Source organism: Lonchura striata, chromosome 2, assembly GCF_046129695.1.
Source record: "Lonchura striata isolate bLonStr1 chromosome 2, bLonStr1.mat, whole genome shotgun sequence".
NCBI classification, from domain to species: Eukaryota; Metazoa; Chordata; class Aves; order Passeriformes; family Estrildidae; genus Lonchura; species Lonchura striata.
The window spans coordinates 62,556,807-62,580,452 of record NC_134604.1 but is presented as its reverse complement, the minus strand read 5'-3'; the positions used below and the strand labels follow the sequence as shown (position 1 = coordinate 62,580,452).

General features: G+C 41.0%; 1 protein-coding gene across 1 annotated transcript in view; it reads left to right on the top strand.

Moving 5' to 3' along the window:
• The first annotated feature begins 1,819 nt into the window (after nucleotides 1–1,819).
• Nucleotides 1,820–23,646, top strand: part of KPNA3 (karyopherin subunit alpha 3) — a 47,014-nt gene continuing 25,187 nt past the window's right edge. Inside the window, exons 1-2 of the mRNA XM_021528402.2 lie at nucleotides 1,820–2,004; nucleotides 22,415–22,459. Coding sequence (XP_021384077.1) covers nucleotides 1,927–2,004; nucleotides 22,415–22,459 — 123 coding nt within the window. The 5' untranslated portion in view covers nucleotides 1,820–1,926. The remainder of the gene's footprint in view (nucleotides 2,005–22,414; nucleotides 22,460–23,646) is intronic.

Here is a 23,646-nt window from a genome sequence, read left to right as displayed (position 1 = left end):
AACCTACCACTCCCCTCTTGTTATGTAACCTTCAGTTATGCCCACCTTTATGTCAATCACTTTTGTACTTACCCTTTATTCTGGAATGTTCTTAAGTTCTTTGTCTACAATTGGTTCTTCCCCTGTTACCACCCCCTTCCCTTATTCCCATTTGTTGCATCCCCATTATCTCATCCCAACTCCTCCTCCTAGCCCTATTCCTATTGGATCCTTTGTACCATGTCCCTCCTACTTGCTCCCTAACATAATCTCTACCCCGCCCCCTGTTCGAGGCTCTCGGAGCCAGCTCCCTTTCTGTGAGGCTGTCTACCTGTACCCCTTCGCTCAGTCCCTGACACTTAGCCCTCAGAGATTAAAGCTGCTTCGAAGCCAACCCGCCTTCGGCTGGAGATTTCTTTATTCCATCGTCCCTGCTCCCCGGGATCTCCACCACTGGAGAGCCGCCCGACAGGGGACCCCAGGGACAGGCTACCATCAATCTGGAGGTGCTGGGTCTGTCTGCAGTCTGTCCAAATGCTCCCAGAGGGAGTCGTGCTGCAATAATTTTGACAGGTTGGGGACAATTTGTTGGGCTGGCAGAGCCCCTTTGTATTCTGCATTGAAGCTGGTATGTAGCTCCAGCTACCACATAGAAGTGTGGCATGAAGGGTACGTTGGCAAAGTGCTGGATTTGTTTTTCCCAGGCAGGGCTTGCTTTCATGGCAGACTCACCAATGGGGACTCAAAGCTTCCAAAACACCTGGATTTCTTAGATGCTTGCTGTGCAGCATTTCCCAGGCTGCATGCAGCAATGTTACTGCAGTCATGAGGAGCAGAGGGAGGTGCAGAGCAGACCCACAACACAGCCTTGGCTGGCAGAGCTGCCTGAGGCCACTTTGTGCATGAGCCTTGCCAGTGGGGTCACTCCAGGGTGCATTGTGGGGAAAATCCCACAGCTAACAAGACCAGTGGGATCCTGCAATGCATTAGGAAGAGCATTGCCAGCAGGACAAAGGAGGTGATCCTGCCCTTCTACTCAGCCCTGCTGAGGCACCTGCTGGGGTGCTGTGTCCAGTTCTGGGCTCCTCAGCACAAGAGACACACGGAGCTCCTGGAGCAGGTCCAGTGAAGAGCTACAGAGATTAATAAGGGATTGGAGCATCTCTTTTGTGTTGAAAGGCTGAGGGAGCTGGCCCTGTTCAGCCTTGAGAAGAGATGACTGAGACATCTCATCAGTGTCTATGAGTGAGTGAAGAGAGGGTGCCAAGAGCATGGATCTGCTTGGTGGTGCTGAGCAATAGGACAAGAGGCAATGGGCAGAAACTGATGCACAGGAAGCTCCACCTGAACATGACAAAAAACTTCTTTACTGTGTGAGTGACCATACATTGGAACATTTACCTGGAGAGAAGACTGTGGAGTCTCCTTTACTGGAGATATCAAGAACCATTTGGACACGATCCTGCGCCATGCGCTGTCAGCTCGCCCTGCTTGAGCAGGGAGATCGGACCAGATATCCCACTGTAGTGCCTTCCAACCTGACCTGTTCTGCGATTCTGTGTGCACAGTATCGTTAGGCCCTCGGCTCTCCCGCCGGCGTCGAGCTGGAGCCCCGCGGCCGGTCCGCCGCTCCACGTGCGGAGCCGCAGCCTGCTGGCACTACCCGCCCCAGAATGCCGCGCGGGGCGGGGGCGGGACCAGAGCCGCGCCGCCGCGCCGCGATTGGACAGCGTCCGCCCGCCCTTCGCGTCACGTGCGCTCGCACCGCCCGTTCCCCGCCCCCCCGCCCCTCTCCCAGTCACTCAGCAACGGCGCGCGCGCGCCAGCGGCCCCCCCCCTCCCCGCCCGTTTCCCCCTTGGCGCTCGTCACGGAGCGCGTCCCGCTTCCCTCCGCCCCTCGCGCGAGCCGCCGCCGGGAGCCGCCGGAGCCGCCTCGCAGGAGCCGCCATGGCCGAGAACGCCGCCGCCACCGGCCTGGAGAGCCACCGCATCAAGAGCTTCAAGAACAAGGGCCGCGACGCGGAGGTGCGTGTGGGGCCGGCGGGGCCCCGGCCGGGCCCGGCCTCCGCCAGCGGCCGGCGGAGGAGGGGCCGGGCCGGGCTGGGCCGCGCTCGCGGCGGGAGGAGGCGGCGGGGGGAACGCCTGGGGGGGTTTTTCTTCGCCGTCATGCGGGCGGGCGCGGCCGGCGGGGGGCGGAGGCGGCGGCGGGGGAAGGGTTGGCGCGGCCGGGCCGCCCGCGGGCCCCGGGCAGGGCCGGCGGGATGCGGCGCCGTCTCTTCCCGCCGCGCTCCCCGCTCCACGCCGCTGGCCTCCGCGTCTCGCCGCCTTCCCCCGCCCGGCGCTCGGATGGGGCCCCGGACAATGGTGCCGGCCGCCTTTTGTGCCGCCCCCCCGGGGCGGTGGCGGCCCTTCCGCCGGAGCTCGGGGCTGCCCTGCCCTCGGCCCGCGGTGCCGCTGCCGCGCACGGAGGCCCCTGCCGTGCCGGGGACCGCTCCCACGCTCTGGTGAGCCTGATTGCGGTGTGCTGCGCTGGCCCGTTTTGTTTCTTGTATCAACCCCTTTCTTCTTTTCAGTTTTTATACTTTATTTTCAAATGCTGGTAGGCACGTCAGTAATGGTTTCCTGGGCATCTGCGTCTAAATGGGGAAGGAGTGCGGTACTCGGTAAGACTAATGGGGTAGTAGCTTACTCCCCCGAATTTGAGAGTTTCAGGGTTATTGGGAGCTTAGTCCCCAGAGATGTTCCAGAGGTCTTCGAATCTGCGTGTCATTATCGGACACATCTTCATTTCTACTCGCAACTGAAAGAGGAAATCCCAAATCTCGTATTTAAGTTTCTGTAATAGGAAAGGAAGGGGGAGGGAGCTCTGAAATCAGGCTAGAATTGAAATCGGCTTAGGATTCGCTGGAGTGAAAACCTAAATATGTGTCGGATTACTTTGACTTCACCTGAGAGTGTTTTCCATGGTTCTGTTGATTTTATCACTTTACTCCGTAATCAGTAGACTGGAATTTTAGTGCTCTGAAAGCACATTCTGTATTTTGGCAGAATTCACAGTTCTGCTGCTATTGTTTGGGTGGAGACAATTTTATGCAGGTCAGGCTTAGCAGCAGCAATGTCTTTAAGATGACATTCGCAGTGTAAAGCAATCTTTAATTTTTATTTAAGACTGCATCAGCGAGTCTTTCTTACAGAAAACCTTGCATGTAAGGAGTATGATAACTTCCAACACTTCTGGCTAACATTAGTAAACGTTAGAAAGTAACTAAAAATGGCCCATCCTTCTGTTTAGCAGTAGCTTCTCAGGGTAAGGAGGGGGCGTGGTGCATTTCTTTTTCCTCTTCTCATCCAGTGAGGCCCTTCCTGCTGCTCCTCATTCATTTTGTCCTTGTCTCATCCCTCCGTATTGGTTACTGGCTTTGTTGCTGCTTTCTCAGTAACTGGCCTGAATCCATCAGAGCTCTAAACAGGGAAAGGTTAGGTATGTTCATGCCTAGTGTGAGCTGATCTGTCATCCACGCTTGCTTATATTATAGCACGCTCAAGATGAGGGGAATTAAATATCTGCCTCCATGGGGAGGAAGGAGAGAATGGACTGCCTAAGCTTTGCTGAGATTACTTCTGCCAGACCAGCTAAGGTAGCTTAGCTCTCATTTCCCCCTGAAGAGGAGTTATTATTTTGGAGTAGTGTATTTGCTGTTATGGAGAAGTATATCCCAGCCTTCCAGTGTACTGACTGATTTCCTTTCTGTGGCTGAGCCTAAGACTGGTGCAGAGCTCCAATAATGGTAATGTAGTTAAAGCTGTCATATCTGCTTTTGAAAAGGGTTAAAACCTAGGTAACATACTTCGTTTGCACTAACAAGTAGATAAAATGCAGAGGTGTTTTAAAGTTGTATACCCATGGAGATATGCTAAAATGAAATTTAGTTTCATGTAAAGGACTGTTAAAGATTGGAAATGTTTCAGTGTCTTTCAAAACAGTTTAATTTGTGTTAAATGTCTGATATTTTCTACTAAACATCCTTTTTGACTCTTTTCTGATTTGGGTATTTAAAAGTTCATGTTAGAAGTACCCTTCTGGAGTAAACTTTATCTAACTTAAGCCTCTAAAAGTAAAACAATGTAAGTTAAGATTAGAGTGGAGAACGAATGAGCACAGCAGAGCTATATAATTGCCATTAGGTACTGTGCCTCTCTTGAGGAACTGGTACACAGACTGGCCTGCTGATTGCGCAGATTGTCTCTATGTAGTCAAAGTTACTGGCTCTTCACAAAGTATTTGTTTTCTAAATCGAATATACCTGATTCTCAACTGTCAGCAATTAAATACACTTGGTTTGCTCCCTGTACTGCGATAAAGAGTTTGACATAGAGATCCTGCCTCCACTTTTCTCTACTCATCTTTGGACATCAGGAGGCAACAGTGCTTTCATTGGCATTGATCTACATCTTCTTATTTTGTCAAGTTCCACCAGAGAGAAATGAAGTATTTAGAATGATGACATGATAAATCATGATCTGATATCTAGATTATATCCTTTGGAAAATTTAAAATACTCAAAGCTGTACTGTCTCAGCTTCAGTTTGAAAACAGTTGCACTTGAGTCACCTTCTGCCTGGAGACAGTCATTGCCTTTGAACACATCAAGCTTGAACACATTCTTTAGTAATCTTCCTTTGACTGCTATTAAATACTTAAGAGTTGCTATTGATCCCCTCCGGGAACAGACTCTTCTGGCAGACCAAAATACTTACTCCTTTAATTTGTACTTAACCTGTATTTTATTACTGGGTTTGCTGGGACATATAATTGTCTTTGCTTTTTCTTAATGCAACTTTAAGGGAAACAAAAGATGGGTAAGTACATTTGGATTTTGCTATGGATCCCATTGTGATTTTCTAAGAGTAAAGGAACGGATCTGTTGAGCAGAAATCAAAGGTTCTGAATCTTTGACCTGTAGAGGTTCATTCTGCTTTTTCTAGTTTCAAGTTTGGGTGGAAGTTCCATACCTCTTTGTTGTCTTCCTCTTGTAGGGAGGTAAAATTGTTGATACTGAACTGGAATTTTGATTTTGGGGTATTAATATTCTGAAATATATTTAGTCCTCAAAAGGGATAATAGCAGTATCAAATACTTACCACTTCGTAAGTGTTCTTCACTGAATGTGAGTTTCTGTTCGTTCTTTAATTAGTGAGATATTTTATTTTTATAGGTACTACATGTGATTAGCAGTGGACAAAGTTAACCTCAACCTGCAGAGCTGATCAATAAGGAGCCAAGGCACTCATGGCTTCATCTGGACAAACAACTGCCAGTTCTCTCCTCACAGCCTTCTGAATTCTGTGTTCTTCTAAGATGTGAAAGAGGTTTTTGAATTGTTACAGATAAAATAAGAAAGCTTTCCTGTGTTGATTGTGGACATGAGTATTAAGTCTCAGTGATGTTTTTTTTTCCCTAAATGTCCAGCACTAATTATTGCAGTACAGTTGAGGCTTCACAGGACAGAATTAAACAGTTGCAATCACTTAATTTGTAACACTCACTGTAACTGTGTTTATTTGTTTATATTGATATCTAAGCTAGCTTAGATTTTAGAAAACCTAATTTGCATCTTCTGACTTTTGCAGTTCTTCAGCTTCCTTCTTTGCTAAGAAACATCCTTCCTATCATTATTTACTCCATCAATGTTTTGAATTAGAAATGTTGCTTATTGTTTGTTACAGTAGCAGGCACCCATTTGTTGACTCACAGTTCTGATGTTTAAGGTGATGGATCAAACAATCAGCCCGTTTATTTCTGTCAGGATTAGTCAGCATCCCTGACTAAAACTGAGGAAAAAGTCTTGATAAGCAGAGGTGTTATAATTTGTAGGGATGTCTGCATGACTTGCTGGTGTTTTTTTGTGTGTGATATAATGAGACTGTGTGGTCATGAAATTAGCAAAGTGCATACTAAATTAAAACTCTTATGTGCACTCATTTAAAAGAAAAACAACCAATGAGAGAAAGAAATCCAAAACCTAGAAAGAAAGCAGTTAGTGAGTTATAAACTGAATAACATTATGTAGAAACACTTCCATGACTGGGATTAAAATTTCCTTTTTGTATTCTTGTCATACCCCTAGTCATAAGTCAAAAGAAGACAAGTCCTTGATCTTCTGTTGGTTAGGCTGTAGGGTTATCCTTCTGTGATTTGTTGAGGGCCATTTGCCAAAAGGAAATGTAGCCACTCTGTCATCTTTCACTGTATTCCTGCTATATTTGATTTTTAGTTTCTGAAGTCCTGGTCACTGCTGTCTTTTTCCCACTTACAGGCAGTTGTGTGATCTTTAAGTCTGTATCACCTTTGGGATCAGGAACTTCGATGGATACATTTTCATTCTGTACTTTCAGCATTCTCACCCCAAATGAGGCAGAGAAAGAAAGTGGGCTTAGCCTACATCTCAGTCATCAGTTCTGGCAGATTCATTGTATTTACTGCTCCTATGTTGCTAACAGTGAGGATCTAGTTTTTGAGGATGCTTGAATTCAGTCCCATTTTTCAATCATGCTGCAATCAATTTTTTGTGAGCAAAGGAACATTGTTCTGGGGAGGCCAAATCTCTGCAGTCTCTGGGCATCTGGAATTGGACTGGCTTAAAGCCGTGTTCCAGTCAAGTGTCAAAGCCTTTTTGCAGTGGAGGTTCCGTACCTGCACAGTGTTAGCAAATGAGTGGACATGGCTGCCAGCTCAGTTCTGGGTGCTGTTCTGTGCACTAAGCAGAGTTTTTGCTGTCTCCTCGTATTCCCCTCCAAGGCTTCATGAAACAAATAAGTGTTGTAGCAGTCACAGAAATCTTGTTACTCCTAGCAACTTTGTACCAATGCAGTTTTTTTCAATATTTCACAGTACAGATTGGTCAGTTCTCTGCATTTCACTTTGGCACAGGAGAGAGGATACCAGAAGGGAGTAGGGATTTAACAGCTGGTTTTGGTGGGTTTAACGTACTGTGGACCTGCTGTAAGGTTCACTGACTTGTTGAGTCTCAGTAGGTAAAGTGAAAACACAGGTGGCAGGTAACTTCCTTTTGGGCACATAGAAGATTCAGTACTCTCATGCAGAGTTTTTTTTTTTTTTAACTCCAGTTGCTTCTTTATTACCCTTTAAACCCAGTATATATACTCTTGGGAGAATAAAAGTGTACGTGTTTGTACCTTGGAAAGAAGTACATGGATAAGAAGTAAGGTACAGGTGTGGGAAGCCTCCTTGGTTGCTATTGCTGCAGAATTTTCTAAGCTTTAGTCTACAAGTACATGGTTGAACACTATGAAATGTTTGTGACTCTTGGCAGAAAGCAAACACCTAATAAGTCCATTTAGATGTACTGTGTAGTGTTTTCCGTGAGGTTCAAAATCAGTCGAATACATTGCATTTTAAAAGATTTAAATACACACATATATTAGGAAATCATTGTTTATTTCCAAAATACCTGTGGAGAATGCGATTTGGAGATGGTATCTTGTGATGAACATAATCTTCATAAGCTGATTGGGATCTTTGCTTGCTGTATTGAGGCCCAGTTACTGCTGTTTGCTGTTGTGATATACCAAGCCTCTGGTAATCTTCCTGTAATTACAGAATTTGTTTTTCTTCATTCTTGTGTATTTCTAACACTATAGCAGTGGCACTGGTATCTCTAAAGTTTCTGTTGTGAAAGGATTAATTTTTAATTTGTAGAATACTGAAATCTGGTCACAGCTGGTAGCAGTCTAACAGTCAGACTAGTTTTAAGGGCTCTTTAACTACTTTTTGCCTAAGTTCTTTAAGGCTTTTATAATTGTATAGTTCCAGCACATATCTAAGGAGAATGTTTTGTCATTTCAAACTGCATTATTTGAAAAGACGGCAATTAGGAAGATGCAGCAACTACAAATAACTGGATCAGATTTGTGTTTGTTGTAGAGTTAGAAGTGGAATGAGGCATCTAATTTATAACAGGCTAGAGGCGGCAATGAACTAGTAGATAATAGGTTGTGTCATCAGGTAGTAAAGACAAATTATCAACTGACCTGATTTGAAAAAGAAGTCCAAAACCTGTATCTTTTCCAATAATAGGGTCTGTCAGTTGTTTCCAAAATACCTGCTGTGGGAAACTCTGATACTGAATTGACATTCCTGCTTACTAATATAATAGCAGAAACTGAGTTTTTTATTCTATTTCACAAAATTTGATGTGGGTAGTCACAAGCACTGGTATCTTCCAAAGTTAGTCCTTCATCAGAACTGTCTGTGCCTTGGAGTGAACTCATGAAGAACCAAAGCTCTTCATGTTTCTTTAATTTTCTGCTCCCTTAGCTTCCTGAGCTAGCCCTTCACATCTGGAGAAGACCAGTGATAGTTCAAAGAGGTCAGTGTGAAGGGGAGAAGGAGTATCTTGTCTAGTGGTATTTAACTGTTGGATTGTTATCCCTTCACAATCAGATTAACACCATTAAATCTGCTGGGGAGGCTCCTCTGGGTCACCTGACACTTGTCTCCTTTCTCAGGCTAAGCAAATGTTGCAGTCGGCTTTGAACTTGATTTTGTGTTTATTTAAGAAGTACAGCAAGTACAAAATAGGAATATATAATGTACTAGTGTCTGCAGAACAGGAGACAAATTTTTATCTTCATTCAAACACCTGTTACTGGATTACTAATTTCCCTCATACTCTGTCATGTCTTGTCAGCTGAGGACCTCTTCTTGAGCATTTTTAACCTTTGTTACTGTCAGATTCAGTAACAGGTGGACTTTGGAGGTGGTGGTAGAATAAGTGATTCTCAAAATCAGTTTGGAGAAACAGCTTCCTTTCAAGACTTGGGTTAATGGAGATGTGTTTTATTGAGTGTTCAAGCCCCACTGCAAACTTACTGGTGTGGGACATAGGGCTCATCTGTACTAGGAGAAGAAGGTGGTCAGTCGCATGGGGTGCAAGCGTGGCTTGTGCCCAGGTTTTCTGAGGTGCAGTAGGGGATTCCTGACCAGGTAGAGTGTAAGATTTCAGGTTTAGAGTGTTCTAGCAGTTCTTAGAGTGCCAGTCCTTGCCTTTTCTTAATCAGTTATAATGTAAGTCAGAAGGTTGATGAAATTCTGCAGAGATTGTGTTGTTGTGTCTTCCCGAGGTAACTGAAGTCACCCTAATCAGCAAATACTTTTTGTATGCAGCTTTTTGGTATCACAGCCTCTCACTTCTTTCTGTGCACTTGTAATGTTAGGTGCAAAGTCAGTGGTAGTGATTTCTCTGCAATAAAAATTTGACTTTTAGCCAGATACAGAAGGCTTTCCACATCAGGAGAGAGCCCTGCTGCAATTCATCAGGATCCTGTTAACCACTGTTTGCCAGGTGTGCACTAAGCATCTGTGGTGTTCACAGCACTGATCAAACACCGCTGGGGAGCAACCTTCCAGACGAGAAGAGGCATTAAAGGACCACTGACATGAACAATCAGTGTGACAGCATCTTTTTTTTTGAAATGGAAGAATGTATAAATTGGAATTTTAAGAACTGAAGGAATCCTCAAGGAGAGCAGTATGATACCCAAAATGTTCAAGTAATGTAAGCACATTGATTCTATGTTTGTCACATAAAAAAGTGAGGTAGAAGCATCTAGTATTCAGGATACTGAAATTATTAAATCCAAAGGGCAGCTGACAAGGTTCATAAGACTGTGGGATGTTGCCAGACTGTATTTTCTAATTCCTAGTGCTCTATCTTCTTCTTGCGTTGTCAGCTGGGTTTGTTGTTTTCTCTTGCATCTTGAGCAGAATGATCTCTTCATAGAATTAATTAGGCAGCTAGCACATGTTTAATATTTTTTTTGCCTTTTGATTTTATCTTTCAAAAAACAGCAAAGAAAATCTGATTTCATTTGAGCCATGTAATATACCAAAAAAGTCTGCTGTAGTTGAATATAGCCTAGCTCTCTAGGGACTTGATTTATTGTTTTGTTTCTTTTCGTGGCATCCTGTGAATGTATGCAAATTGCAATTATTTCCCCATCTTATAGATGGAATTAAAAAACTTTTTTGCCCCACTTCACCAGGAGGTGTTTATAAATATATCATGCATTCATACAATGATCATCTGAGGTAGTTTGGTATTACAGTTAAGGACTGCTTAAGTATCTATAAAGGGAGTGTCTTTATTCAAACACAGATTGCTCAAGAAGATATCTGGCTAGTATTTAGCCTTGTATGATTTTTTTTTTTTCTTTCTAAAGGAAACTAGTATAAATATTTGACATGCTTAAGAATCTCTGGTCTTCCAGTGTTTGCCTCTGAAATCTGGGAAGCCTTTCTGACCAAACACTTAATTTTGTAATTAATTTCTTGAAAGTGGTTATCTACAATTTCATATAAGTTTTTACTTTTGAAAGTATTCAAATCTTCATGTTGATCTGAAGATCAAAATTTGAGTCAGTTGTTTGCACCTAGTTACCATGAGAGGTCCTAATTTTATGTTGCTGCTTTGATGTCTTGTATACAAGTGAGTATGAGATTTTGTGTGTGAAATGTAGCATTAGGTGGTAGGTTTGGTTTCTGGTAACATTTATTAGTAAAAAAATGAAACTGTACCTGAGTTGGTCTTTTAGACTCTTCTTCAGACTCTGCTAGTCTTCTGGAGTGTGGAAGGGAAAAGGGCTTCCTTGTCTTTTGTGCAGGCAGTCGGGTTTTTCCATTTGACTAGATAGGTCTGCTGCTTTCCTTGCTCAAAAGGGATGAGAGGGATGCTTGCTTAGAAACAGGATAGAAGGGGTGTAATGTCTTAGGCAAGACCAAGGAGTTGCGTAGGTATTTCATTTGTTCTCCCTCAAGGACAGGTTAAGATGCTCTTTCCAGGAAGCTCTAAAGCATTTACTATACTGTGCATATAATGCTTTTTCTCTTTAAGTTAGGTCTTACATGCTCTCGGAGATAAGCATTATACTCTTGATAGCTCAGCTACCTCAGGTGGCATAATAGAAGAGGATGGTTCTTGTGACAGTGTTGGAAACAAAAAGTTTTAATAAAAGGCAAAATATAAAAGCTCTTTACAGAGAAAAACTGAGCTAGGGTAAGAGGTTCTCGCTCTTGCTAAAACACTCCATAGAAGTGATTACTTCTTTTGTTCTCTTCTTTTTCTAGTGAATTTCTTAGGTGTGATGTTTTGGCTTTTGTCCAGTTAGCTATCCTTAAGTTTGAGGTGAAGTCTCTTAAGGTTCTATGAGGTGTCTTTTAACCTATTTACTCCATCAACAAAGGATACATTCCTACACTCATGCAATTAAGCTAAATAACTAATTACCTTTTCAGAAGTTTGTGTACTGGCAAAAGCATATTCCTGTAACATAAAAGTACCAAATCTCAAATCCTTGTACGTATTTAATGTGTCAAGAAGTCTTAATCTGTTGCCACATTATATCGCAGTACAAGCTGGCTTGTACTGGGTGTTAATCCACTTATAAATAAGAAACCCAGCCCAGTTCCATAAACTAGCCTCTGGGTTGGTACAGGGGCTCTACCCAATCATCCTTTCTAAGCTGCAAACATATCACTGGTCCAGGATCTGGGGGGCATAAAGATGAGATCAACGAGCTGTCTAGACCAGGGAGTTTTGAACTGCCTATTATAAAAGAGAGCTTGGAACAATAAAACATGTTGTTTGCTCATGACCGACTGGTGTTTTGTCAAGTGTCCTGTCTCTGATGCCTGACCCTATGGGAACATTAATTTTCTAGCTTTCAAAAATATGGATAGGAATCACTTGTAATTAGACTATCTTGGTTTCCACTCTTCTTGGTGTTTATTTGGTGTATTACAGTATTCAGATAGGGCAGAGCTGGCATTTCTTTGTGAAATTCATTGTGCTCTTCTCTTTCCAAAAGATACAGGAGGAGAAGAAAAACTCGATGCAGGTATCCATGAGTTTATTTTGGGCTGCAGCATAAATGACCAAATGCCACAGTTACGTTTTTCAAGGTAGACCATGTGTCAAAATGGAGATGGCAAGTGACTGCATTACCACTGCTTTCTGTGACATTCTGTGGAGAGATTCCTCATCTGTTTAGGACCACCAGTCAAAAGTAGTACTTGGAATTAGTTGATGATCCTTGCTGCCTACATGTTGGTTGGTGCAGACCAGCTGTTGCCCAGTGGTGAGTTTGTCTTGGGATGATGATGAATTAACCTGAAAACTTGATTTTGCCTTCAGGTGGCACCCAAATGGGTGCATTGTGGTCTTTGGTCTGATGTCAGTAAAGGTGTGATTAACAGTGTTAAGATCTACATCTAAATGGAAGTCCTGTAAAACTTCTAGCAGGATATAATGTCCTTGATTCACACAACAGTATTAATTGGAAATGGACTGGATTTTGTATTCCTTCTTTGAGTTTTGATGTTGAATAGAGAATTCCAGCTCTTTTATTCTATATCAAACCAGGTGACATAGACTAACCTGTTCATTGTATTCCAGTATTGGTGCAATTTGTGTTGAATGCAGCCAACCTGCTTCAATTCCAGTCTGCTGAGGGTTGCTTGATAGGTTTGTACTTGTAAACTGGGTAATTGGCATTTGGGAATGAAAACAGGAGTGCTCACTTCTTTGCTGATAGTAGGTCAGTATGGAGGTTGGACAGTTGCAGAGAGGATATCAGGACCTAGAAGAATATCCTTACAAAAGAGCTGGTAAGAAATAAATGTAGCAATTGCTTTTGGAGCAGTAGAAGCAGACAATATGGATGGGCAGCTCTGTCTGCTTCCACATGGCTTTCAGGTGGGTCAGCATCATGAGCGGTAATAATTGGAGGTTTGTGGCTTTCCATATTGACCTGAGAATCTTGACTTCAGTGAGTCGCTACCCACCACTAAGTAAAAGAGTTACAGTAGATCTATCATTCATCCAGTTTGCTGAGACTAGCCAGGTTCAGATGCTTGAATTATCTTGCTGCAGACTAGTTAACAGAGGGCAGGTGGGCTTAATTTCAGGGGCCCCAAACTAGGGGTTAAAAAAAAAAAGTGTGGCAGCTCCAACTGCGAAAGAGCTAGTTTTCTTTTAGTGGCCTTTATTAGCCCTGCGGAACATAGGTCCCAGATGGATCATGGCATAAGATTCAGTAGCATAAATACTGCACTCTGCTCTTAATGTACCTAGTACTGTTAAATGTTACAAGCCAAAAGGAAACTTTAAAATATTATGGTCCTGCAACACACAGGGAATCTCAACTAAGTTTTAATACCTTCTGCAAAATAATAGAATATTTACCTAAAAGAGGAGCAAATACCTTTTGGGTCAAATAGTAATCAGATGAAATAAAACTGTCTTGGAGTATCAGATCAAGGTACAGACACATTTTAAGGTTTTTTGGCTGCTTTGTACTGTGGAATCCATGCCCCCTGCCTGAATTTTTAACTGGGTCAGCATAATTTAATGTGGAGGTATGATAACAAAGCTGGAATTGTAGTTGTTCTAACTTTGTAGTCTATACAACTGGGAAAAAATACCTTTTTTTTTTTTTCTTAGAAGGACAATTTAGGGTTTTATATAGGAGCACTTGGTAATTAGACAAGTCTCAAAATTTGGCTTGGGGAAGAAGAATCTGCCTAGAATATACACTGGTTGGGGGGAAAAAAGATGGTTAATAATTCATGATGCTTTTGAGTAAGGGAATAAACCTAGCTAGAAGGGTTAATTTGGTCTAAACATGTGGTTTACTTTGGCATGGATGTCAAGTCTTTCTGTATGTCCAAAAGGACTAGATGGGATGGGTGCCCAGAGCATCATTGTTTTTAATTCCTCCAGCTGTGATTAAGTAGTTGTGTTCAGATCATCATGATAAAGTCCCAGAATTCTTCCCTCATGTACTGTGAGATACTTGCAATCCTTGGAGTAAGGGATATGCACTTTGTAAGTATGAACAGGTAGAACAGCCATGTCACCTCCCATCAGTGTTCTTAGTCTTTGTTTTTATCTGAAGCCAGCTGTTATCAGAACAAGTATCATCAGTTTAAGCCTCAACTTTACACGTACTAATTATATGCCTATGCAAATGACAAATATTTAGCTTCTGATGTTAACCAAAGATAGGCAGCTGACAATCATCTAATCAATTTTATACAAACATGCATTTTGTTTTGGATTTTTTCTGCCCCAAACCAGCCTGGCTCCTGAGGCTTCTGCATTTTCAAGTGCATTGCCGTAATTCATACTTTTGAAGAGGTGTCAGGGAAGGAATAGGGGAAAAAAGGCCAGTAAAGCAATTTCTAGGAAAGATCAGTGTTTACTTCATCTATACAAACATCACCTTTTACTGCCTTGCACCCGCACCTATGTTGTGAAGTATAAAAATTGTACTCAAGGGTATTCTCGTATGCAAGAGGGAAGGCATTTGTTAAATTCAATCCGGCTGTTGGAACTGGGCCAGATTTTTCTTTCAGTTAGACAGGTGGAAGTAGTCTAGAATTGACTTGCAAATGCTAAGCTAGCGGGGCTCCCTGTATGTTTAATCAAGCTGCTTTACTAACTCAGCTATGTGTTCAAGGTAGCTCTTTCCTCTAAGTATGTAACTTCAGATTTTCTGAGACCTGTTTCTATAATGTTGAGAGACAAAAGCAGAAATAAATAATTTAATGTTGTTTGTAGATTCATAGAAGATAGAGTTGGTCAGTGAATTTGTTCTCTCCATTTAATAGCTGAATTTTCAAAGGAATTAAATGAACATCTTACTAAAATTCCAAGAAACATAACTTGTGTATCCACAGGATAGCCAAAGCTGACATCGGGCTGTGGTGTTCGAATGCCTTGAGAGGCTACCTAGAAGAGGGGCTAGACAGTGTTAAAGGAATAAAGTAGGTATTTATTAAAAGGCCTTCAAAGGATACACCTTGGGCAGTGCAAGAGCCCAGCTGTGGCTCCACCCAAGATGGATGATGGGTCCAATATGTAATTGGACCAAAACTTAGAAAAGCGTGAAAAGAATTTTCACACTTTTGTAAGTTTTCATCCAATTACATATTGGGTTTAATTGTCCAATTACAGCTTGAGGTTATGAAGTCCCATCCTCCCAGACTGCTCTCCTCAATTCACTGTTGTTTACACTTTTTGGGCCTGAAGCTGCAATGGTGTCTTTGGTTCTCAGGCTGGAAAAGGATTGTTTTGTCTAACTGAACTGTGACGGGAACTTGCTATAATTTTATATGAAGTTTGGAGTTATGTACTAATGCAGTACAGAATGTGAAAAATATGATAGCTAAAACTTAATGCATCAGTTTTGTCAAGATGGTTCTGGCTTTCCCACTTCCGTGGGCTAGCTCGAGGCTGATATTGCTGGCTGGCCTGCAGGAGAGTGGGAGTAGGCAGCTAGCTGGTTGTGGGGCAGCTGGCACTATTGATGTGCTGCCTGGATAAAAACATCTGTTTCCTGCCTCTTCATTTCTGATTGTTTGTGGACTTGCTTGCTCAAGTTGTAATGGAAGTGGTCTGAATGTGTTGATTAAAAATTGACACTGCCGAGGTATCCCTCTTAATAAGGTGGATGCTCAGGATGTTCACCACACCGAGCTCCCTATGTTGTTACAATGGTGGATAGATTTTTAGTTGTTAAATTCTGGTTATGCTTTATTCTTCTTTCTGACACAATTGGTATAGCTAAAAGTGGTTAAAATTATTAAAATTCATACCACTTACTGTTGCAGCATTTGATTATTTTTTCTGTGCAGCAAGTCTACATTGTTAAGCACCCTGTACATGAAACTTAATTTTTAATTTTGTGTAAGGATTCTGTATCCCAGCATACAAAATTAAATGTAATGACCTGACCTTCTGACTAGTTGTATCACCCACACATTTAAATAGTTTTGGATTGCTGATTTGTACTGAAACTGGCAAAGTTATCTTACCCAGTGTCCAGAATTCTGTGACTCCAAAAGTTATATACTTAAGGAATTTCAAAGTGTTTATGATCAATTAAGATTGATTTTTAGATATGAAGTAGATTACTATTCTGACTACTTTGTCTAAGGTGTGGTTATTATCCTTTTGGATTAGCTTGATTTCTTTTCCTGAACCTTGTATAATTGTAGTAGGGTTTGGAGTTTTGTTCCTCCCCCCACCCCCCTCCCCAGTACAACACTTTACTACAGAGGATTTTGAAAAATGTTATCTTGTCCTCATGTACAAGTACAGCTGATTGGTTTTGGGGTTCCTTAATTTTTTTTTTTTTTTTTTTTTTTTATACTACAGAATGGGTCGCCTTTTCATGTAGTTTAATGTATTATGCAGTTAAATGTTTTTTATATTAAACAAAGGTTCGAAAAGCTTGTTAGACTTATCACCATAGAATCTCAATGTTATTCAACACTTGAAAGTAATACTTTTTTTCCAGAAAGGTCTGCATGGCTCCATGGTAAGGCACCAAGTGGCACTGTGACAGGAGTAGTATTGGCTCTTTAACACATAATGCGCACATACATCCTGTGCACCCTGATGTGCAGTTTCATGAATGTTACTTGGGTGGCATGTGTGGTTTGGTGAAAGGTTTCCAAATATTTGGTCACTAAGAAGTAATTCTTTGAATTGCTGGTGGTACAGCTTATGCTGATAATTCAGAATTTCAGAGGTCATTGATTTTTGATATCAAGAGTTTGATGCAGTTTTGTGTTCTGTCATAAAAGAAGTATCAACTGAAAAATAAGGAAGACATTTCCCCTTGCCTCAGGTGGCTGAACCTGAACTTTTGAGATTCTTGTCATCTTGTTGAGAGATCCGAAACACTGATCTGATGAGGACAGCTGTATTCTGTGTTCCTTCTGCCCATTGAGTGTGTCAAAAGCAGTTTTACAGGGACGATGGCATTTTCCTTTTTTTTTTCCCCTAAGGTCTAGTGTCTCTTAAATCTCTTGTCTTTTTTCAGCTTAGCTTTTTTGTTCCTTGTATCACAGTGAAGCAAAGTGCCCTTCCAGCCCTTAACACAGCAACCCTAATGTGTCCAGTGATTTTCTTCTTTGGCATATGAAATTAATTTCAGATTTGAGGGAACTAGGAATTATTTTTCCTTCAAGTGGAAGGTGATGAGGAGTGATTTTTCATAGGTAACTATTTGTGTCTGACTTTGGAAGAATATTCAGAAATTTAGGATAGAAATGAAACACTAATTTATCCAACAACATCTAGCAGATCTTTTGGGGGTTTTTATGCTTTATTTTATAAAATAACAAAATGCTGAGGAACTTGAAATTATAAATACTGCTCAATGTCTACTTTTGACTTGTAACAAGATTTAAAATACTTGGTGCATTACTGTGGTCATGTCAGCCTGTCAAACATAGTGGTAAACAATTGTTCCTTACATATGGTGAACTGGGGAAAAGAAATCTTGTGTTACAGAAGCCTTATGAACTTAAGTCTGCCTTGAGTCATGTATAACGATTGAGGTGTAATGTTGTAGCACAGCTTGATAAGTGTTGTGTTCTTATTTTTTAATGCTGACTGGCAGTTACTAATTTTTACTGTTTGCACTTAGTGCACAGTGCATTAATACCTTGTGTTTAGGAGTGTCCTCATGGTTCAGATGCTGCAGCTGTTATTTTGTGATTTGTAGGATTTTGCCTGTGCTGTGTTTTCCCTGAGATTTGGAGACTCTTTGTTTATCCAGTGAAATAGTCCAGCCTTGGCTTGGGGGTTAATGTTGAGGTGTTCTGTTTCAGTGTTCCATGAAGTTACTTGTTTGAGCACATTATGTTGAGATGTGATCATAGTCAGAAGCTGTGGATGTCAAACCCTGTATTAGATCCATTGGTAACCTCTTGCTAGGCTTTATCTGGTATCTATAGACTTCAGCAGATGTCCTCCCAGCCTGGAACCTGAGAATGAACTGTAGGTTAAGTTGCAGAATAATTTTGTCTCTTCTGTTTGTCTTATCTGACCTGTATTAGCTGGGGAAAATGTTTAGCTTTTCTATTGGAGTGTAAATCCATTGTAAATACCTATCAGTTTCCTACATGCTGGGTCCTGCAGGTGTTGTAAAAATGTGTTATTCTGCTTACAGTGGTAATGGTTCCTTGAAAGGAAGCTAGCAGTGGTACTTAAGACTGCTTCTTTTATATGCTAGTGCATTATATGTGTGTCTCTTCTGAGTCTGTAGGAAGGTGCTGATGACCTGCTGTATTTCTAAAATGGTTCATCTGAAACACAAGCTTTAAATACTTCAAAGAAGTGGCAGATCAGGACAAAAAATCGTCTGAATAATTTAGGTCTGTTTTTTGGAGAGTAAAATCTTTGTCAATCTTCCTGTCATATCCTGTCCCACTCTCCCCACCTCACCCCACCACATAAGATTGGAAATTATGCCTTTTGGTCTGCAAGTTTTAAAATAAAGCTTCTAAAAGTCCAGCAAGAGTATGCAGAATATGGTGCTATATGTATACCTGCATTTTTTGTAATTGGATGAAGTTGAAATATGTTTTAGGTCTTTCAAGGTAAGGATGACTATATTGCGGACATTCAGAGTCTTACCATAGAGCAATCTGTCATTAGTGTATCAGCTCCAATGGTAAAGAGGAGAAAATCAAGCTGGGCAACAGTCTGGAGAAATCCTCAGTAAGAAGCATGAATAAAATTAGGTGATCAAGCCAATGTAAAGTGCATTCATGTGTTTTTCATGTACTGTAATCGCCACAATTGACAAGTATGAATTAAGCACATTGATATGCAGCAGTCATCTTATGTGTCAGGGACATGAAGTGTTGGGTTAGAAATAGTGTCAGCAGGCTTCAAACAAGGAGCACTGCTCATGATCCAGCCATGGCAACCAAGTTTAACTGCCAGAATGCACTGCAGGCTCTTTGGCAATTTCAGTCCCATGTGCTTGCAGCAGGCTCTAGCCTCAACATTGTATCTGATTCTTGGTGATCCTGATAACCCTGAAAAACTGATTTATTTTTTTGAAGATGTTGTGCCAGCAGGAGGCTCTGTAAGACTGGGAGCCCTTAGTTTAGTGGGGGGCACTAAACTGTTCGGTAACAGTCATTGGTTCCATAGAGTTAAAACTGATATCCCAGTTATCAACCTGTACTGTCTTTTAAAGGAGGATGGTATAAAGAAAATGTACCAGAGCTGCTTTAAAAGAGAAAACACTCCTAGTAAGTTTAAAATGAAATACAAAAGAACAGCTAAAAGGATAAAAACCAGGTAATATGGAGATTGTCTAAAGAGTATTAGAGCTCATAAAATCTGTGGTACAGATAGCAAAAATGTCTGCAGAGTTATGAATATTTCTAAAGAGTGGTAGCTCTCTAAATGAGGAAAAGATGGGAGATTTTTGTACATTAAATGTGAAAACCGTAATGGAGTAGTGAAATATTTTGAAGACCAGCTTGATAAAAAACAAGAAAAAAAGTAAAAAAATGTTGAGACAGATTTGTAATAGGGTAGGATCAGACAGACTGAAGTAATGGAAGTATGAAACAAACATAAAACCCTAATGGAAAATCTGAGCAAATTATTTGCCCTTAGAAAAAAGCTTGGAGTCTTCCCAGTAGCAACTTTATGAATGGCTGACTCTGAGTAACTATCTTTAGTCAAAGTATCATTAGAGAAGGTTTTAGAGTAAGTTGATGAAATGAGTAATAATGTCTTGCCTGGGACTTCTCTGTATTTGGGTTTTTTTCTAAACCAGGAATATCAAGCTCCTGAACTGTTGAACACAGCATATAGTGTTTCTTAAATCTGCCCTGCTTCCAGAAGAGTGGTAGGTGGTAAGTGTTATCATTGTCCTCTAAAGAACTATAGATTTAGTCTGATTTTTCTGTTCAATATAAGTGTTCTAGAGTATTCTTGCATAGATAAATGAGTAAATTGTCATTGGGGAGCAGATCTAAAAGTAAATTGTGCTTTGCATCAGTTAAATCACTAAGACTTCAAATTTAGTGCATACAATATTGGATTTTGAAGAGGAAAGTTCTAGTGGACACTCAAGTTGACTGATTATGATTGGGTATCAAAATTTAAGATAAGTAGGAATAAAAGACAAGATTTAGGGTAAAGTGGGATGGTGTTGCTAGTGAAAAGTTCAGTAAAGAGTTTTGAACACAGAATGATCAAGAAAAGGAGACTTTACAACATTGTTTAGTTACACTCTTTTACTGAAATGCAGAATTACAGAATTATAGAATGATGTGAGTGGAAAGGAGCCTTGGAGATCCAGTTCCAATCCTCCCGCCATGGGCAAGGATATCTTCCACAAGACCAGGTTGTTCAAAGCCTCATCTAACTTGGTCTCAAACAATTCCAGGGTTGGAACATGCACAACTTTTTTGGGAAGCCTGTGCCAGTGCCTTATCAACTCACAGTAAAGAATTCCTCCTAATACCTAGTCAAAACCTGCCCTCTTTCAGCTGAAAGCCATTCCCCCTTGTCCTATCACTCCATACTCTGGTAAAAAGTCCCTCTCCAGCTCTCTTGTATCCCACTTTAGTACTGGAAGGCAGTTGTCATGTTGAAGGAAGAAGTGTTGAAAAACTTCAGGCTGTATGGTGTCCTTAAATTTGATACAGTTATTAAGATTATTCAAATATAAAATTCTAATAGAACAAGAAATTTGAGTGACTGGTCTTGCTAGTTGCATATGATGACTTCTTGGGTTCTTCATTTGTTCAAATGAACCTATCCGATGCCCTCCCATTCCCCAGCTATCCAGTTCCTATCATACAGAGCTGTTGGAGCAGGCTCAGATGGTCACAAGTATCAAATGATTTACCAAAATGATGAGAGGGGGATATAACATACAGTGCTGGTGGATACTGTAGTACTGGTGTCCTCTTACAGTAATGAGGACTTTGTTTAAAGTAGTAGGGTTCAACCCTGTAGATGTGAAAGGATAATGTTGTCCGTGTTTACTTGAGTGAGCTGGTTAATCAAGCAGTGGGCAGGAAGACAAGCCTTCCTAACTCTCAAGTGAACCCAAGGTAATGAATTTCATGGAGAATTTAATGAATTTCATCATGGAGATGAGACAGCTTCAGGGAGATCTCATTGCAGCCTTCGAGTACCTTAAGGCAGCTTACAAAAAGGAGGGAGAGAGGGTGTTCATATGGGCAGATAGTGAGAGGACAAGGGACAGTGTTTTTAAACTGAAAAAGAGTAGGTTTAGATTAGATTTCAGGAAGCAATTCTTTACTGCGGGAGTGGTGAGACACAGGCACAGGTTGTCCAGAGAAGTTGCTGATGCCCCATCCCTGGCAGTGTTCAAGGCCAGGCTGGATGGGGCTCTGAGCAACCTGGTCTAGTGAGTGGCAGCCCTGCCCCCATGGCACTGCTGTGCAAACTGGCTGAGAACAGTGAAGCTATTGTAGTTGTCCTGTATATATTCATGGTGTGGAATCTGTTCATTTTTTCTACCTGTGTTTCATCTTTAGCATGTTTATTGTTTTCTCAGATGTCTGATGGGGAGTGCTGGTGTTTACTGTATAGTGCTGGTCTTCACTGGTAACTTTTTTGCTCAGGGAGTTATTTACCCTAACTCAAAAGGAATGCAGTAGTGGCAGTGAAGGTCAATAGCAAGGATAGGACATAGAAAGTATTTTAAAAGGCTAATTTTAGTTAGTGTGGGTGATCTTACTGGACTGCCAGCAGTCATTCAGTCCTCTTCTCCTTTGAATTGTATTATGAGATGGTACATGTCTTTTCCACTGATAGTTGAATGAACTGAGGGAGATTGCCTTCAGTAGGCTAAAATTCTTTCTCGGTCTTCTGGTCTCTCTTATCTGAGAGGTGCAGCAGTATTGTCAGGAATGTGTTCTGAGTGTCCAGTAAGTATTTTTAAGGAGCTGAGATGCTTATGGGCCGGTTTTCCTTTGTAGTGTTTAGGCTGTAGATCCTAAGGAGACTCAGTACCACTGTAGTACTTTGTTTCCTTTTTCTGCAAGTCTAATTGGTCTTGTTGCATTGAGCTCAGTCATCTTCTGTCAGTCATGATTGATTTTGACCAGGGAACTGTTAAAGGTTATGTGTTTAGGTTATGAATGTGATTATATGGGAATGTGAGGTTGTCTAACCTTGATTTACTGCTGTCTATGGTCTACACATATGACTCTGGAGAGTCATCTCAGTGAAAACACCTGGAGAATCATTCTAGTGAAACTCCATGGGGAAGTTGATATTTTGTACCTTTGGGATACTTCTTGTGATTTATGACAAAGCTCTCTGTAAGGTGTATGATAAATAAAAAAAGAGAACAAACCAACCAAACAAAAAAATACCCAACCAAAGCAACATTGCAAAAACCATGTGCATCCTCCTAGAAAAGATTTGAGTTATAAATTATGCACAGTTTTCCATGTCTTTTGATGAATAGATTGAATGCACTTTTTTTTACTAGAAACAGCTAATTCCAAAACAGAATACTATTTTCTTGACAAACTTTTTTTTTTTTTTTTTAACAGACTATGAGAAGACACAGAAATGAAGTTACAATTGAATTGCGGAAGGTGAGTCTGCTTTTGTTTATCAACTGTTGTTACTTTGCTAAAAGTGCTCTGGTGTCTTAACTAAATATTTTTCCATAAGCTTTGCTTTATAGCCTCAAATGTACATAGAAATGGTGTAAATTTGTTAAATAATAACGGTGGATTCTAATTTATTTCTCTTCTTTCTCCAATTTGTGAGGCTCAGTACAACAAAACAGTACTGCTTTACTCCAGTGTATCACTTGGAAATAATCCTTATTTGGTTTCTGTACCAGTTATTACAGTGGAGCTCTCAGCTGTTCAAATGCTTAAAATCTTTGAATGGGAAAAGGGAGAGTTTTAGCATTTAGAAAGTGACGTTGTTCATTTATCTTGTTTTCTGAAAATTATTACTTCCGTGCTGTAAAGGGAGTTAGTTTGGGTGTCAGATTTTAGCTGTATTGGGTAAATGTCAGTATGGCTGGGAAGATTATGAGTACAAGAGCTGATCTAGTTTACTGCTCTGCCTAATTAGAGCATTTGTTACACCCTCATCTTTCATAACTCTTCCAACTGCCTTTCTCGGCACCTCAAGGAGAAAGGGCAAACATCTGTTTGCTTTTGGTAACCTTCAGTGTATTTGAGGACTTCATACTGGCTTCTTTACCTTTATCCTGTTGAGACAGCTTCAGTTCTTCACCCTTTCCTTGAACATTCTCTTTCCTAGATTTGACTTGTTGCTGCTTCTCAGATCCAAATTGCGTGTGTTTTTCTGGAAGTGTGGAAATCTGAAAGGATGCAGGCTGCAGCTGAGTTTTAAATGGAATAGCGAAAATCAGTTCCTGATACAGTATTCCTCTTTATACTAAGTGTGTTGTTGACAGGCACACAGTCTGTGTATGCTTTGTACACTTCTTAGATTACCACAAAGCAAATGTAGTTCTTTCTTTTATTTGCATCGTTGAATAAATGCAGATTTTTTTTTTTTTCTTTTACAATTGACTTCTATCTTCTGAATTATATCTGCTTTTTCCAGGCTTTCCCATTCTGTTACCCAGTATGTTTCCAGGCTTCTCCAGCTTGGTATAACCTGTATTTTCTATTTTCATTAATGACCTGATAAGTGTTTGGTTTGAATATTCTCAATATAACTCAAGCTCCTATTGGTCTCCCATTTGATGCATCTCTCCAGTTTGTCAGTTGAATCCTTGACAGTTTAAGTGGTGCTT